General features: G+C 37.3%; 1 protein-coding gene across 1 annotated transcript in view; it reads right to left on the reverse strand.

The window, feature by feature from the left end:
- Positions 1–2,900: 2,900 nt before the first annotated feature.
- ZPLD1 (zona pellucida like domain containing 1) overlaps positions 2,901–15,143 on the reverse strand; it is a 289,906-nt gene continuing 277,663 nt past the window's right edge. The window contains exons 15-17 of the mRNA XM_073804283.1: positions 14,060–14,168; positions 8,642–8,671; positions 2,901–8,229 (exon numbers count right to left, since the gene is read on the reverse strand). Of these exons, the coding sequence (XP_073660384.1) occupies positions 8,054–8,229; positions 8,642–8,671; positions 14,060–14,168 (315 nt within the window). The 3' untranslated portion in view covers positions 2,901–8,053. The remainder of the gene's footprint in view (positions 8,230–8,641; positions 8,672–14,059; positions 14,169–15,143) is intronic.

Genomic DNA, 15,143 nt, shown 5'->3' on the forward strand with positions numbered 1-15,143 from the left:
ATCAGATAGAAATAAGGTTTTGCTCATGTTTTACAAATGAGTTTTTTAAAAAATTATTTTCATAACTTCACTGTGAGCCTTAGACTTCTAGTTGTCAGAGCTCAGTTAGGGAAAGCTGTAACTGTTTCATTTGACAGTTCCTTTGGAACAATTATTTAATGTGAGCATTATTTAAATGTGAGAGGAGAATGCATATATCTTGGTGTGGTTTTAAAATTTAGCCTCAACATCTTATCTTCCATTTACATTTAAAACAGCACATTATTCTTTGCTTCTTGGCTTCCATTTAGAGTTAGCACAGAGTTCAGATATTGGGGGAAGTCATTTAAACTGAAGAGCGAAAGATAACACATTTTTCTTTCTTCAGATGGGATTAAGAGAATCACCTCTCTTTTTTTTCTTTTTTGGACACCCAAATATCTTTTAAGGGGGGGAGGGGCAGTGGGGAGAGAGTCTCTCACTGCACATCTTGTTCATTGGGGCTGCTTCCTGAGTCCTGCGGCTTCATCACATGCGGCAGCTCGGGTGGGTTGGAGAAGGGCTCGACGCGTAGGGCCTCAAATGCTTCATCTGCTCAGAAGGCTAGTCCCACAGTAGCTGGGGCCTGAGGCCCCGATGTCTGGCTGGTGAAGCCACACTCGCCCAATGTCTTACCGTCGTCCGGAAGCTTGTCGTCCTTGTACAGCCGCTCGCTGCTAGTCCAGCGGCCGCCTGAGGATGTCCTCGACGATGCGCTTCAGCTCGAACACAGTGCTTGACTCCTTGGCGTCCGTGAACATGTCGGTCTTGCGAGGAACGCAGCCACCGCAGCGGCTACTTCTCCCTCTAGACGCTCCAGAGCAGCCGTGCTCCGCCCCCTTCCCAGCAACCCGGGCGCTGGACCCAGCATGACCCGCGCCAGGGCGGCCCCACCCCACGCCCCCAGGGCTCCATGATTCTCTTAATCCCATTTAAAGAAAGAAAAGTGTTGGTTTTAAACTGAGGCAAAATGTGATCCTTTTGAACTCTACAGCTGACAATTTAGGAAAAACCACACAGTCTTCAAGGCATTATTTCAAACCCTCTGGGTATGTACAAAGTTACTTACCCTGGTTGCCATTTTGAGGAAAGATCCCTTTTTGAGGAAAAAATTTAACTCAAAAGAGTTCATAAATTAGCGCGGGAAAGCTGCTACAACCTTTCTCCTCAAACCTGCAGGAATTCGGACCTTATAGCTGTATTTACAGTGGAGTCCTGGCCACCCTTTCCAAGGGATACTGAGTAGGGCATGGAGGGAATACCAAAAGTCTCCAAAGCAATTATCACTGTTCTGATGTGGTGATGGGGTGAGGCGAAAATGCACAGGAAATGGTTATTTGTTTACTTCAAAATATGAGTAGTGTTCAACTAAGGGGGCTAATCTGGAGAATTTCTGTATCTGTTTCATATGCCAGGCAGTGACATTGTACTTGTTATGTACAAATAGCATTCATTACGTGCAGCTTTTGTCAACTCTAAAAGGCAAAGGAAAAACAGATTATTAGTAAAATAAAAAAAAAATAACACTGGTATGTATTTTTTTTACTCAGGGTGAGAGGGAAAATGCCTGGATGTTGTTTTCAAACACCCCAGCCATCAACTCCAGAGAGCATGGACGAACATAATTTTCACTGATGACAATAATGAAGATGATAATGCTTTTCAGCATTTCCCAGAGCATAAACTCGGTTTGAATGTGAGCCTGGCTGTGTGACCATAACGAATGCTAGTGATATGGGAAAAACAAATGCACAGATGAAAAACAGTGAGTCAGATAGCTCATTCATTTCTGTCAATAGAATCCAGAATTCCCCAAATCTGCTTAGTGTCTGCCATTGTATAATCTTAAGTGCATTGCACACCATTTGCATGTTGAATAAAATGTTAGAATTGCTTTGGAATAAATAAAGCAGTTGCATTCCACTGTCTCTCAGAAAGGTTTAGATTTTTGTTTTCTTCCTACATGCTCATTAGATTAAGTGCAAAGAATTTTTTTTTCAGTAGATGAAGTAAAGTTGAGAATTGATGCAATTATGTCAATAATACAGACAAAACACTTTCCTCAACTTCCAAATTACCAGACCACTAAAATTACTTTCTCATTTAAATTATCTGGATACTTTCTAAAAAAAAAAAAAAAAAAAAGGAAAAGAAAAAAAACATTCTAGAGATTAGTAGTATAAGAAGATTAATATCAAAACCAATTATTTTTCCTAACTGACCATAGTAAACTTTTCTATCAGTTTCCTTCGTGTCTTTTTTCTGTGTGAGCTCATATTATATATACAGTTCTGTATTCTGCTTTTTCTTTTCATGTTATAGCATAAGCATTTTCCATTTGGGTAAAGTCTTTTTATAACTGATTTTAGTGTTTACATATCATTATAGCACAGCAAAGGACCATAATACATCTAAGAATTCTGTATTTGGAAACATTTAAGTGGCATCTAATATTTTTTATTAAAAATAATAGTGATAAACATCCTTGTACATAAATCAATGTATCTCATGTTTTAAAGCTGTGAGTAAATGATGACATGACTTGAGTAACATAGGTTTAAGTCAGATCCTCTGATGATAGCTGGGCACATGGACACCCACAGTACATTTCTGAGACACCTGTGCTGGTAGTGACTAAGTCTGGCAAGTTAAATAATGAGAGAAAGTTTCCTGTGGCAGCTTCCAGGAAATTTCCTTAAACTATTGACGATGTGTGTATGTCCTTTGCCTCTATTTTTGGACCTTTCTCCATTTTGGACCACAAGACAAGGGCTACAGACCAGGGATGGTGAAGTGTGAAATAAGAGAAATTCTCATTATGGATCCACTGACAAACTGGAAAGAAAGCATTAAAGTTTTGATAAATCTTTTAATGAGATAATTAATCACCTGTGTTCCATATTGCGTTTTGAGAGTGAGGGTGATGCAAAAACTAATTGTGATTTATCTTTATAGAATTTAAGAGAAATCACTGGGTTCAATTCTCTCTCAGTGGGCATTCTGCCATCTCATTTTATGAACAACAAAATATATGTTAGCAAAACAATAGCTTTTAAAATAAAATCAGTTCCAATTCCCAAGTGGTAAATAATTTCTAAAGTTAGAAAACTACACGCAAAGGGAGAAATGGCTTCACGACCTGTATAACTTTGAGTCAGAGTTGCGTGAAATTGTCAAACCCAAACTCTCCCAGGATCTTCCAGTGTTAGTTGATTAGCCAAATGAGCAGGAGTATTCAGTAATAGATTGTGCTTTGGGCATTGCTAACACAGCTATGCTCCTGATGAAAACTAACCTCAACATTTGATCCAAGTTCCCTTTGACTAAACCTCCATATAATGATGTAACTTCTCTTTTCAACATAGAAAATGAAAGGGAAAATTGAGATAATTATGTTGGCAATTTAAGTAAAACAAAAAATATCCAGATACTTGAGGTAAAAGGGAATTGGAGGTTTGAACTATGCAGATAACAATCTGAGTTCTCAATTTCACTTCGCCAAGAATACAAAGCATTTTTTAAATGAAGTTTATTGAACAGAGATTTCCAAATATTGTGTCTAGTACCCAAACCAATTCTCTCCTTGCTATCTCAGCAAAAAGTGGTATTAATCAAGGCAATTTTAGTTCTCCTGTATTATTCAAATTTGTAAAGATCAGGCAAGATATTCTCACAAACATGAAAGTATAACTTATATTTATCCAGTTTCCACTTCCTTTGAGTCTCTGGAGGAGACAAGTCACCATCATGACAAACATGGGTAACAGCTACCAGAGATTTGTTTTTGTCTTCTACCAATGAACTCATGCCCTCTGAGAAGCTGCCTCTCCTCCCAGGGTTCAACACTTTCCTTGTTGCATTTGCCCCCTATTATCTCTGCTTTGCTGTTTTATGCTTTTCACTGCTTCTGGCCTGTTGTCATTGCTGATGACATCACTCACTCCACTCCTTGGCCACCCGCCCCCTCAATACCAACCCTGCAGGATGTAGGTCCAATCAGTACTTTGATGCCAGGCCTCCTTCTGCCCTGTTTCTCATGTTAAGGAGAGATAATTCAGCATAATTTCCAAGCGCATCACTTCCCACCCACTCATAGCCCTGTCTTTTCTCTGTTTGATCCATATTTTTAGCTAATATGAAAGAGGACCCTCTGCTCACAAGCCCTTACCTCCAGACATTAAATATTTCAAAGTAATTTCAAGAGGAGATTATCAAATTTTGTAATATTTTTATTTATTCATTCCCTTAATATGGCTGGGTTCATTAGGACGTTTTATATTTTAGTAGTGTGACACATAATAATGGTGTGTTTGCAAGTTTACCAGCTGTGATGGTTCATTTTGTGTCAACCTGACTGGGCCACAGGTTGCCCACACATTTGGTCAAACATTATTCTGGGTGTGTCTGTAGGATGTTTCTGGACGAGACCTAACATTTGAATACATGAGTAAAGCAGGTTGCCCTCTCTAATGTGAGTGGACCCTATTTATTCAGTTGAAAATCAGAATAGAACAAAAAGTCTAACTCTCCCATGACTACAAGTAATTCCTCCTGCCTGACTGCCTTTCCAACTGGGACACTGGTTTAGTCCTTCCTTTGGACTAGAACTGAAATAAGAGCTCTACTGGGGCTTGCGCCTGCTGGCTTTCAGTCTGGAAACACATCACCAGCTCTCCTGTGTCTCCAGCTTGCCCACTGCAGATCTTGGGATTTGTCAGCCTCCCTAATAATGATAGCTAATTCCTTAAAATAAATCTCTTTATATGCATACATCCTATTAGTTCTTTTTCTCTGGGGAACCCTAATACACCAGCCAGTCCTGGTACTTATTTTGTTTACTACCCAAGTATATACTTTTCTAAATTACAAATTTGGATTGTTTTGTATTAAATGTCTCCCCACTCGTAAATAATTGAGGAACTTCATTTTCAAAAGCAATTGATCTATGGTCAGCTTCCTGTTTTCCTTATAAATATAAAATGAAAGCAAATGTGTGCTAGCCTAATAGCCTCTATCATCTTGACAGAAGGCTCTCCATCCTGTTACAGTTCTCTCCTGCCAAGTGCTCTGAGAATCCTTCAAACTACACCTTGTGTGTGTTCACAAATGTCTCCCATATACTTCTTCTCCTGCTCTTTTCTCACTTCTAGAAGTTCACTGCCTTACATTTTCCACAGCTAACAATGCCCCTTCATGGACCATCATGTCTGTAATGCTCCCAAAGCTAAGTGCCAATACTTGAGGACCCAGACTAGTACTCAGTTCTGTAAGACTGGATTCTCCCTGAGTGAGGAAAAGGATTTCTCCTCAACTCTTTGTCATATTCCAAAACAAGGGGTGGCAGCCAGACCCTGACGGAACTGTCATGAGAGACTATGCAACTCTGGGCAGAAGCTGAGCTCCTGTCTTTCCAGTTTTTACTTTCCCCTCAAAGTTTTAAAAATCGTAGGCTCAGTTTTAGTCAGAGCTCAGACACAAGGTAAAGTACTTCTTTACCCTCAGCTGGTCTCATGAATATGCTCCCAACACAGGGCTGCGGAAGTTCTGTGTGGAGAGGGCAGGCTTCATCTAGCCTAGAGCTACTGCCCTTCCCTGCATTAGGCAGCTTATTTTAAGTTTAACCTTTCTTAATGTTTGTGAAAGTGGAATAGAATGGTGAGAGTAGGATGGAGATATATCTTAAAAACAAATAAATTAAAAAAAATCAGTTTTAAAGATATCACTTACAATTATTTTATTGAACAATCATCTTTTACATGTCATCAGACCTTACCCCTGAAATGCAAAAAACAGTTTGAGGTATTAAAACTGAAGGAATATTTGCACATATTTTGTAAGGTTTTCACGCTATAGTAACTGGAATATTCAGTATAACTAAATACTACATATAACTGCAGGTTTATAAGAACAAAGCTATTTAAAGCAAACCTGGTTTGTCTCATTATAGCTTTGGACATCCCACTTATGTTATAAAGGTGGCGAAAAATAATATGAGATTTAAGTTACTTGCAAACTGGTATGTGCATTATTCAGTTTTAGAAAATGGTGTATAGAATTTAACGGGTTAATAGCTGAAACAGTAACTATCCCCAAAGCACAAAAATCAAACTGACAAACCAGTTTCAATGATATAATGTACTATTCACAGGATTTAATCCTTGGATCAATGGCAATTCACTTAAAGTATCTGAAATAGATTTACCAGAATATTTCAATACTATCCCTGTACATGGAGGGTCACATAAGTAGCATGGTCCATATTTTTTTCTGTAAGATTTCCCGCTTTAAATCTGTAAATAAATTGCTAACACTGATAAAGTTCAGAATGGTCACTTCAAAGTTATTTTGAAGTAACATGAGGAAGAGGAGATTGGCTTTTTAAGCGTTTGTGACTCTGTTATATTGAAGAAGTTATCAGGAGACTTTTCAAAACCTATTTCCCTCTGACTGTGTCTATACCTTGAAAGAGAAAGTTGAGGCAATTATATAGCTAATTAGAGTAATATAAATACTTTCTTCTGAACTACTCAGGCAAATTGGAGAAAAGGTATTTTTTTGATTTGATGATTGATTTAATTATTAACATCAGAGCATAGACACTTCATTTGAAACAAATCTAAGCTTGCATAGTGATTTGCATGTAGTATAGTAAAATTAAGTCCTGAATAATAGGTCACAAATGTTGAATAACAATTAGTCTCTACAGCAATTTCTACAGTTATAAACAGCACTTCTAGTAGCTGCACATGCTAGGTACTGGTGTTTGTCATTGAATTGTTTTATTTGTTCCATTGTGTAGATAGATTGAACAAAGGGAAGCTTGATTTTTTGGTAAGAATATAAGCTTAAAACTTGGCTTTTTAAAATTTTTTGCAAAACTGATAAAAAATAAAATGCTTCTTGCAGTTTACTATTAGAGGGAAATACTGTTTCTTCCATGGCAATCATGATGCCTTAAAGGAGACACCTGCAAAAGTAGGCCTCCTCCAGACTACATGTTTTGTCTACATCAGAAATTTGTAAGAAAAGCGACATTTTTTTCATGGAGACTCCAACAAAATTCTGCAAAAACATTTAACCTGTTTCCTCTTTGTTCTAGGGGAAAAAAATGGAACTTAGGTTTTTAAAAACCCACATAGGAACGCTATGCTTGTGTGTGGGGACGATGTCCTCTCCCACAACTACTGTTTGTTTTCCCATGTAATGGTTCCTGAATTAAGAATAATCTTTGCAGTCTGGAAGCACAGCTGCAGTAGCAGCTGAGTGGTTTACTTGGGAGCAGAGGGAACACGTGTTGATGTTCTCACTTGAACCAGGAGAAAACGGATCACAGATTCTTCTATCAAATGAATAACGACCTAGTGTCAGTATCCTTTAGAGGTTAACGACTAATTTTAGTGTTTGCTACACAAATGGATGCTCCCTCCAGGTTAGGATACAATACCCAAGAGTTGTATTTTTGTTTTTCAAATGAATGTTTTCAGACACGGAAATCAGCCAAAAACATAGGAGGTCATAGAATGAGAAATTAAATCTCAGGTGTCCAAATTGGCTCGTCCAATTAAAACCTATCCCCAAGCTGCAATTATCTGGAATAAAACAAAAAGCAACTTTCATTTCAGGACCACATATGCAAATCTAATTGCCATCACAGTGGATTTTAATGCTTAGGGGATAAAATTGCAACAAATTTATTTTTTTTCCTATGGTCACCTTTTATCTATAAAACCTATAATCAAAAGAAAGTTGAAATGAAATGAAATAATGACGGATCCTGTAAGATCTAAGTCCTGAATGTTGTTTGCTTATTTTCAGTATACCCACGGGTGCCATACAAACAGGCCTGACCACAAACGTAAGTGACAAGAGCAATATTATCAAAATTCTCTCACTATTGTCATGCTAACAAGCTACACTGAAGTCTATCAAACCTACAAATATCAAATGCTGGCTGGCATTCAATTCAGATAGAACACTGACTGCAGTCACTGTAGAGCCAGTGAAGCCTTCTCCCGAGAGCAGGGGACTGTGACAGTCAGTCAAAGACTGGGTTTCGTATGCCGTTCAATACCAAACTGGTGGGTGCCTTCCTGTGTAGAAGGGCCAGTAAGCACAGGAGGAGGGAAAAGCTCATGACTCCCAGAATGACCATTCCTGATATCAGTGCACTGGTGATGGCGTTCAGCTGGAAATGAGGTTCGTTTGGAGAACCTGCAAGTAATAAACACAATGGGAAGGTCCAGTATCAGATTTAACTCACCTTATCCCAATTTAAACCTGCAAAGCATCTGTCATCAGTATCTTATAGAATAATGGCATGAGACAATTATGCTACAATTTAGTTGACTATAATTCAATTCAATACCCAAAGGATTGTATGGTTTAGAGGCCTGGTATCCCCCAGGCAGCCAAAAAAAGTCATCTATAAAATGCTCTAAAAATTGACCAACAGGTTGCATATGAGTTCAGAAATCCTCAGTGAACTGTTATTTAAAATATAACAAGCTTGTTAAACCAGAGCTCATTATTTTTAGCTGATTACAGTTTTGTAACTGATCACCAAAAAATACTTAACATTTAAAAAAATTATACTTTAATTTTCAATATATGTTAATTATCTTACCAAGCTGTGAATTGTTGGTTGGAGTCTCATCTGGGGGGAAGAAAAGAAAAAGAAAAGCAATATTGTGTCTCCAAATATTTATCTATGTCTGTTATAATTCTATAATTACTTTTTACCTATATATCCCCTCACCTTCACCCACAAGCTCCCTCGGAAAGGCAATAACGAAAGTCCCGCTAAACCGTCTGCTTTCTCATTTCCTGTTCCAGTGTCCAAGATTTCATAATCTATCTATTCCTCCAAGCCCACACCCTGCTACTGCCCTGGGCATACAAATAAAGTCGTAAAACATACTGTGCTGTATTCTTTCCTGCTGACTTTGCTTCATCATTATCTCTCCAGTCAGGTTAGTGGGGGCAGTAATTGTTAACAGCTATTACATTTTTTAGAGCCCTATAACCTGCCACTTATTATTCTGTTATAGAGAAACATTCATTATTTAGTGCCACTCTATTTTAAGTGATGCCAATTTGCCCATTATAATCTGCAAAAAACATCAAGTTCCAAGAAAATAAATTCGTACTTAATAACTAAATGAAAAGAAAAATCACTCCTGAACTTGAGTTGCAGTTTTATTTGCATCTGTTAAGTAAAAGACTGAAGCCATTGATTTTTCACTTTTCCCTGACAAACATAATAGATGCAATGAACACATTCACTTGGTTTCCCAGTTTTTGTTACCCATTTTGTAATCATATAGCAATTAACCCTTGAGCATATACAATGAGTGGATATTTGTGTTTAAATACATGGGTGTATATGTTCCTGTGAGTGTTTGTTATTTGAACCATAAAATGTGTGCAGTTGGCTGTTTGATTCTGGAGTATAAATACTATTACAATTAATATGTGTGTAATTTCATACAGTTTACAAAGTGCTGTCTCATATGTTATCACATTTAATTCTCATAATTGCCATATGGTTTAGATATTATTGCTACTCCCATTTTACAGGTGAAGAAACTTCCATCTGTCACAGCCTCCATGATAAAGTAAACACAGGCTTAAATAAAAGCTCAGTTTCAGAGTCCCTTTTCTAAAATAATATAAACTAGCAAGTGTGGAAATATTTTTAGTAAAAGAGATAAATATCTCAAACTATAAAACCCCAGGATTAGTATTTGAAATAATTGATGGGAGAACCTGGTGAGATATTTATAAAACATCTGATGCCATTTCTTTTCAGACATATGGGTCTTGGCAGAAATGATGGTTCTGCTGTTTGATCCTGAAGTATAATGTCCAAAATAAATAGAGCACTCATTCATAGGATTCTTTAGAATGGTGCAGTGCCTTGCTATAGGACAAAAAGAAAAAAAAAATACAAATTTTCATTATAAGACATCCTTAGGAAAATCCTAACCTCCAACCAATATGATCCTACAAGGACAATAGCTTCTCATGGAAATAGACGGGATGTATGCACTGTGACTAATTCAACCAAAAGATCTGTGTGCCCCTTTCCCAAAACAAGCTGCCTCACTGGAACATGGAAGAGAATATATAATGCTATAAAATTCCTTTTTAAAAGTTATTCTTTGCTTAGGAATTACATTTATTTGCTCTTAAAAAAAAGGTTTCTATTAAAGAATAGAAAGTTTCCTCCTATGTATCCCAATTAAGCAAAAGTTCTATGATTGTACGCCCCCACTATTTTCTGCAATTTCAGGTTAACAAAAGAAGTCAGAATATCCACTCCTCTCTTACATTACCAAAGCACTATTGTAAGAACAACATCCCAGCTGTCATCTACAAGGACTTGGCTGTGGACAAAATCTCTGTGTGGGGACAAAGATGCCAAATGAGCCACATCAGCTGCAGGCTCCAGGACTCTGAAAAACTGAAAGCATCCTACCTTTGGTAGATGGCTGAAATCAGAGTGTGTAATATTTGAATATTGTTTGGAATTGTACTCGATACTGAATAAACAGAATAAATTTATCTGTTATCTTCTGTTTCTGGTATCCTGCAGTTAGGATCATTGCAATTAAAAGAAAATCAAAGAACTGTCTAGAAAAGGAGGTAGTGATTTTTCAGGAGCTTTTTGTCACCACACACTTCTGTTTTTCTCTCACACCGACTTGGTCTTATACACATGTACACTAAAAGAAACCTTATGGAATTCGAACAGATTGGAATTCTAAACTTGGTGAGCTCTTCAAAAAACATATAGCTAGCTGAGGACCCACAGGAGGAAAGTGACAGTAGCAATACCACAGCTGTTTAAAAGCCAGAAGTGGAAGATAAATTGTCATTCTCTGCTTTTCTCTCAGATAAGTAGCTGAAATAAATGGAAAAGGTGAACATAAGTGCAAAGATATATGCAGAATGAATATTTTTGCTTTCTAAGCACAAACTATTTTTTTAAGTCTTCAATTTACCTATGTGGTAAAATGAACCACATATTTCAGGTTGAGAATCTCAAAACTTTTTACTCTCCACTGGGTCATGTTCTTTAATAGTCTATCTCTACAGTTGAATTCTAAGATTCCCCAAGGGCAAAGACTGTGGCCTGTTCTCTATTTTATTCCCAGTTCCTAGCAGAGTGGCTGTCCCTGTAGGGGCTAAATAAATATGCTAGAATGAATTATTCAATGAAACTCAATGACACTAGTTGGACAAGAGTTTGGCTTGAACTTCTCCATATGAATTTTTGTAAAAAAAAAAAAAAAAAAATTAGGTACTACTATTTTCTAGTGATTATACCTTTAAATTTCCAGGATTGTACCCCATGATAAGCATTTCCCTACGGAATAGTTTTAGCATTTCATAGCTTAAAATAAGAACATTTCATGAATTTTGAGGATTTTGAATTCTGAGGATATGAATATTTTCCTAAGTCAACTAAAAAAAGGATTAACAATGTTGGGTAAAAATAACCACAACGGGTTTGACTTCATTAAAGTAAAACAAAACAAGACAGAAGTTCTGAGGTTTAACAACTTATTAAACTTGATCCAAGCCAGATGTCTAGGGGAAGGCGTGGTTCAGTGAGTAAACAGAGCAAAAATTCCAAGTATCAGAGAGCTTTGAAGAGAGCAAATCAAGCCTGAAACTGGACTTTTCTGTGAAAATCAGCCATAGGATCTGCAGAGATAAATTCTAGCTGAATTAAGGTAAAAAATAAAGTAAAACTAAGAGAAGAAGGTAGCCCTGGTCATTAAGCTGGACATTAAATTTACATAGAATTTGCCTGTGAATGACTATATCTTGATTTCTGAGTTGTATTTGTATGGAATTTAAAATTTTTAAGGATATTATAGTAGTATTATGAAATCATTGTAATACATGGTCCTCTAGGCAGTGAGGCCACCATGATATCCAAAAATAAGGACCATTCTACTGCTATTTATCAAAGTTACAAAACAAAAATCCACAGAGAGTGAGAGAAATGAAGGAAGGTTAACCATTATCCTTTGGGGGCTTTACTGGTGGAGAGACCAAGGTGACTAGGAGAGAACCTTAGTGCATTGGGAAATAAATGTCATCTTTGAGGTGGACAACAAGTCGAAATTGGAAAGGAAGAAATCCAGGCATGACATCAGAGGTATTGTTATCAAAGGCATTAGCTCTTTGAGGTTTTAACATATATATTTCGGATGACTAGATGTGATGTGAAAGAAACCTATAAACCTGGATAGCTGGTAAGCTACAGTAGGATTAGAAACTGCTCCTTGGTAATCTTTACTGGGATTTGGAGATCTTAATAATTTTGGTCTGTTTTAAAATTATATTACACTAGTAAATTATTTAAAATTTGTAATATTTAAATTTGATTTCATCCAGGTAAGAAGGAAGCAAAGAAGTTAAAAAGGAGGAAAAGTCATCTACTCAACGTGGACAGAGAAATGTCACTTTCAAGGTTCTTTTCTTATGGCAAACTGACTCCAGATACGCTCCATAGAAATAAGAATATTTTTTATTGTGCCTACCCCAAAGCATTCCTAATTATTGGCAGCAAGAGCTGAGTTTCCATGCAGTGTAATTCTATGAGCTATTTCCAACAGCTAGATAGAGATAAGGATTGGGCCTCTGACAAACCACAAAGTAGTCATTTTCAAACCATTCAAAACATACCAAACCCTCAGGGAGTACAGACTAAGTTTGAAATTTTATATTTAATAAATTTCTGTATTATTTAAAGGGCCTCTTAGGCTTTTTTAAAAAATTCTAATATGTGTACACAAACACAAAGGAGTGAATAATTAAAGCAATTGTCTGTATTTTTTAGGTCAAAATGACTTTTGCTTAATCACCTCTTTCAGACAAAACTTTCTTTTCATTGTGGGACAGGAGGTGTGGGAGAAAAGGTAAAGATAATCTAATTGAAACATAATAATAGCCTACGGCTATTATAAAATAGAGAAAAATTATTAGCATATAGTCCAAATCAGAATTCTGCTTTCCCTTTTTAGACAAATTTAGAACCATAGAGTTAGAAAGAATCTGAAAGGCTACTTTTTCAAACCCTTTATTTTAAAAATAAAGAAAGAAATGTTTGCCCAGAGAAGTGGAGGAAAATCCCAAGTTCCACAGTTTATTAGGACAAAAGCTGGAACTAGAACCAGGTTTTCAGACTTCAGTGTGTGTTGTTTACAATGCATGTCTGTTTTATCCAACTGATTCTGGATATCTCCAGGTTCACGCTTGTAAAGCAGTATCCCTTTGGAGAGTGTGTGTGTATGTGTATATGTATGTGTACGGACATGCATGTACAAATATTTGTATACATGAAAATGTATTGTATAAACAATTGTGTCCATTAGAGTCATGAGCACAAATGAGTGCACTGGTGGGTGTATTTACATACTACTACAATTCAGGATCCTGGGAGGGAGCAAATGGTATTCAAACTAGCAATTTAAGGAGATCTAATAGGACTATTTATAAAGATGGAGGGAATTGACAAGAGAAAGTCAAGTTACCTAGGCTATAGGTTAAAGGGAGAGTTTCCAGAACTCTTGAGAGTAGTTGAATGGAGAGAGTTGTCTGGTGGGAGCTGTGTGGACTTCACACCCAACCTCTGACAGTGCCACCTATTGGCCAAGTCCAACCAGAAACTCCTTGGCAAGGCAGCTAGGGGATGCAGTTCACAGAGACCAGTATTCAAGGTCAGAGAGAGGCTGGGAAGGGCAGGGTGGATCCGGATGGGCAAATGAAACATGTCCAGCACCATATACTTGTGTGTGTGTGTGTGTGTGTGTGTGTGTGTGTGTGAAGGGAAATGTGGTAAAGAATATTTCCCTTAGTAAGTTGAATAAACAGGAAACTACCATGAAATTAAAGTTGTCTAGCAGTTTATCTTGTCTCACAGTTAATTAGTGCTCTTTAAGAATCACTTTGAGTTCTCCTTAGAAGCCAAGGAACAAGCCATTTTGGAACCGTCTATTACTACACACAAAAGGAGGAGCACTCTTACCACTCCGAGTAATGATGGGCCCTGCAGAAAGGACAGCATTTCCAGAAGTGCTCTGGGGGCTCCAGGTGGTCCTCCTCCCCGCATCTCGCCTTTCTCTGTGGTCGCAAACCTAAGGAGTTAAGAAAACAAATGAAATTCCACACCAGCACAAAATTGTTTCTTTATGGCCATTTGGAAAGCAGATTCTCTTAGAAGAGATACCACATGTTTAATTTTATTCATTTACTTCTGTGCATTTATTTAATTACTTTGCATATAACTGCTACAGTATTTCTTATCCTGGCCTGGGCTGCATTTCTTATTTCCTCCCATTGTAATCGTGCATTGCCTCATTAATTTACATAGCTCAATGGCTCCCCTGAAAAAGAGCTGTGTTTATCAAACTTTTCTACTTTTATTTCTCTCAAGGCTTTAATAAATCTTTCCCTGAAATGCTGGTCAGCACAGAGCCAAGGAAATGTGGAATCTCCATTTAACCCCAACTGATACAGCTACTTAGGACTAAAGCAACTAATGATTGTGAAGAAATGCATGAATTAGAGCACACATATAAACACATTAAAGCTATCTCAAATCAAAAAACATGACTGCATTTTTCTCAGGTCAATATTGCTGTAACACTAGGGGGCCTACTGTCTAGATATTCTACTCTACTCCATAGCCCTACTGAAGGACTGGAAGTTCCCTAGTTACTCTGTTTCATGTGTCTGTGACTTTGACCATCCTTTGGCATGGAATGTCTCTTACACTCTTGATTTTGCCTCTTTGGGGTTCATCTGTCTTCAAAGTCATATCTCTTCCACTGAGCCTCCCAGCCTCTCCTGTTTCATCTCTCTCACAATGATGAATAATGCCTTTTACTACAGCCCATATATATGCCTACCTTTGCACCATAACATTTTGTCATATTTTATGCCATGATTATCTCATGATCCTAAAGGATAAGCTAACTGATTCAGAACTCATTCATGCATCTCTGTATTACCAGCATAATGCTTGGCACAAGGCGGCATTCAATAGATCTTTCCTGGATGAATGAAAAAATTATACTTCTAACTATTTGACCTGATGCATATCTACTTTC

This window comes from Tursiops truncatus, chromosome 4 (genome assembly GCF_011762595.2).
Source record: "Tursiops truncatus isolate mTurTru1 chromosome 4, mTurTru1.mat.Y, whole genome shotgun sequence".
In the NCBI taxonomy this organism is placed as follows: domain Eukaryota; kingdom Metazoa; phylum Chordata; class Mammalia; order Artiodactyla; family Delphinidae; genus Tursiops; species Tursiops truncatus.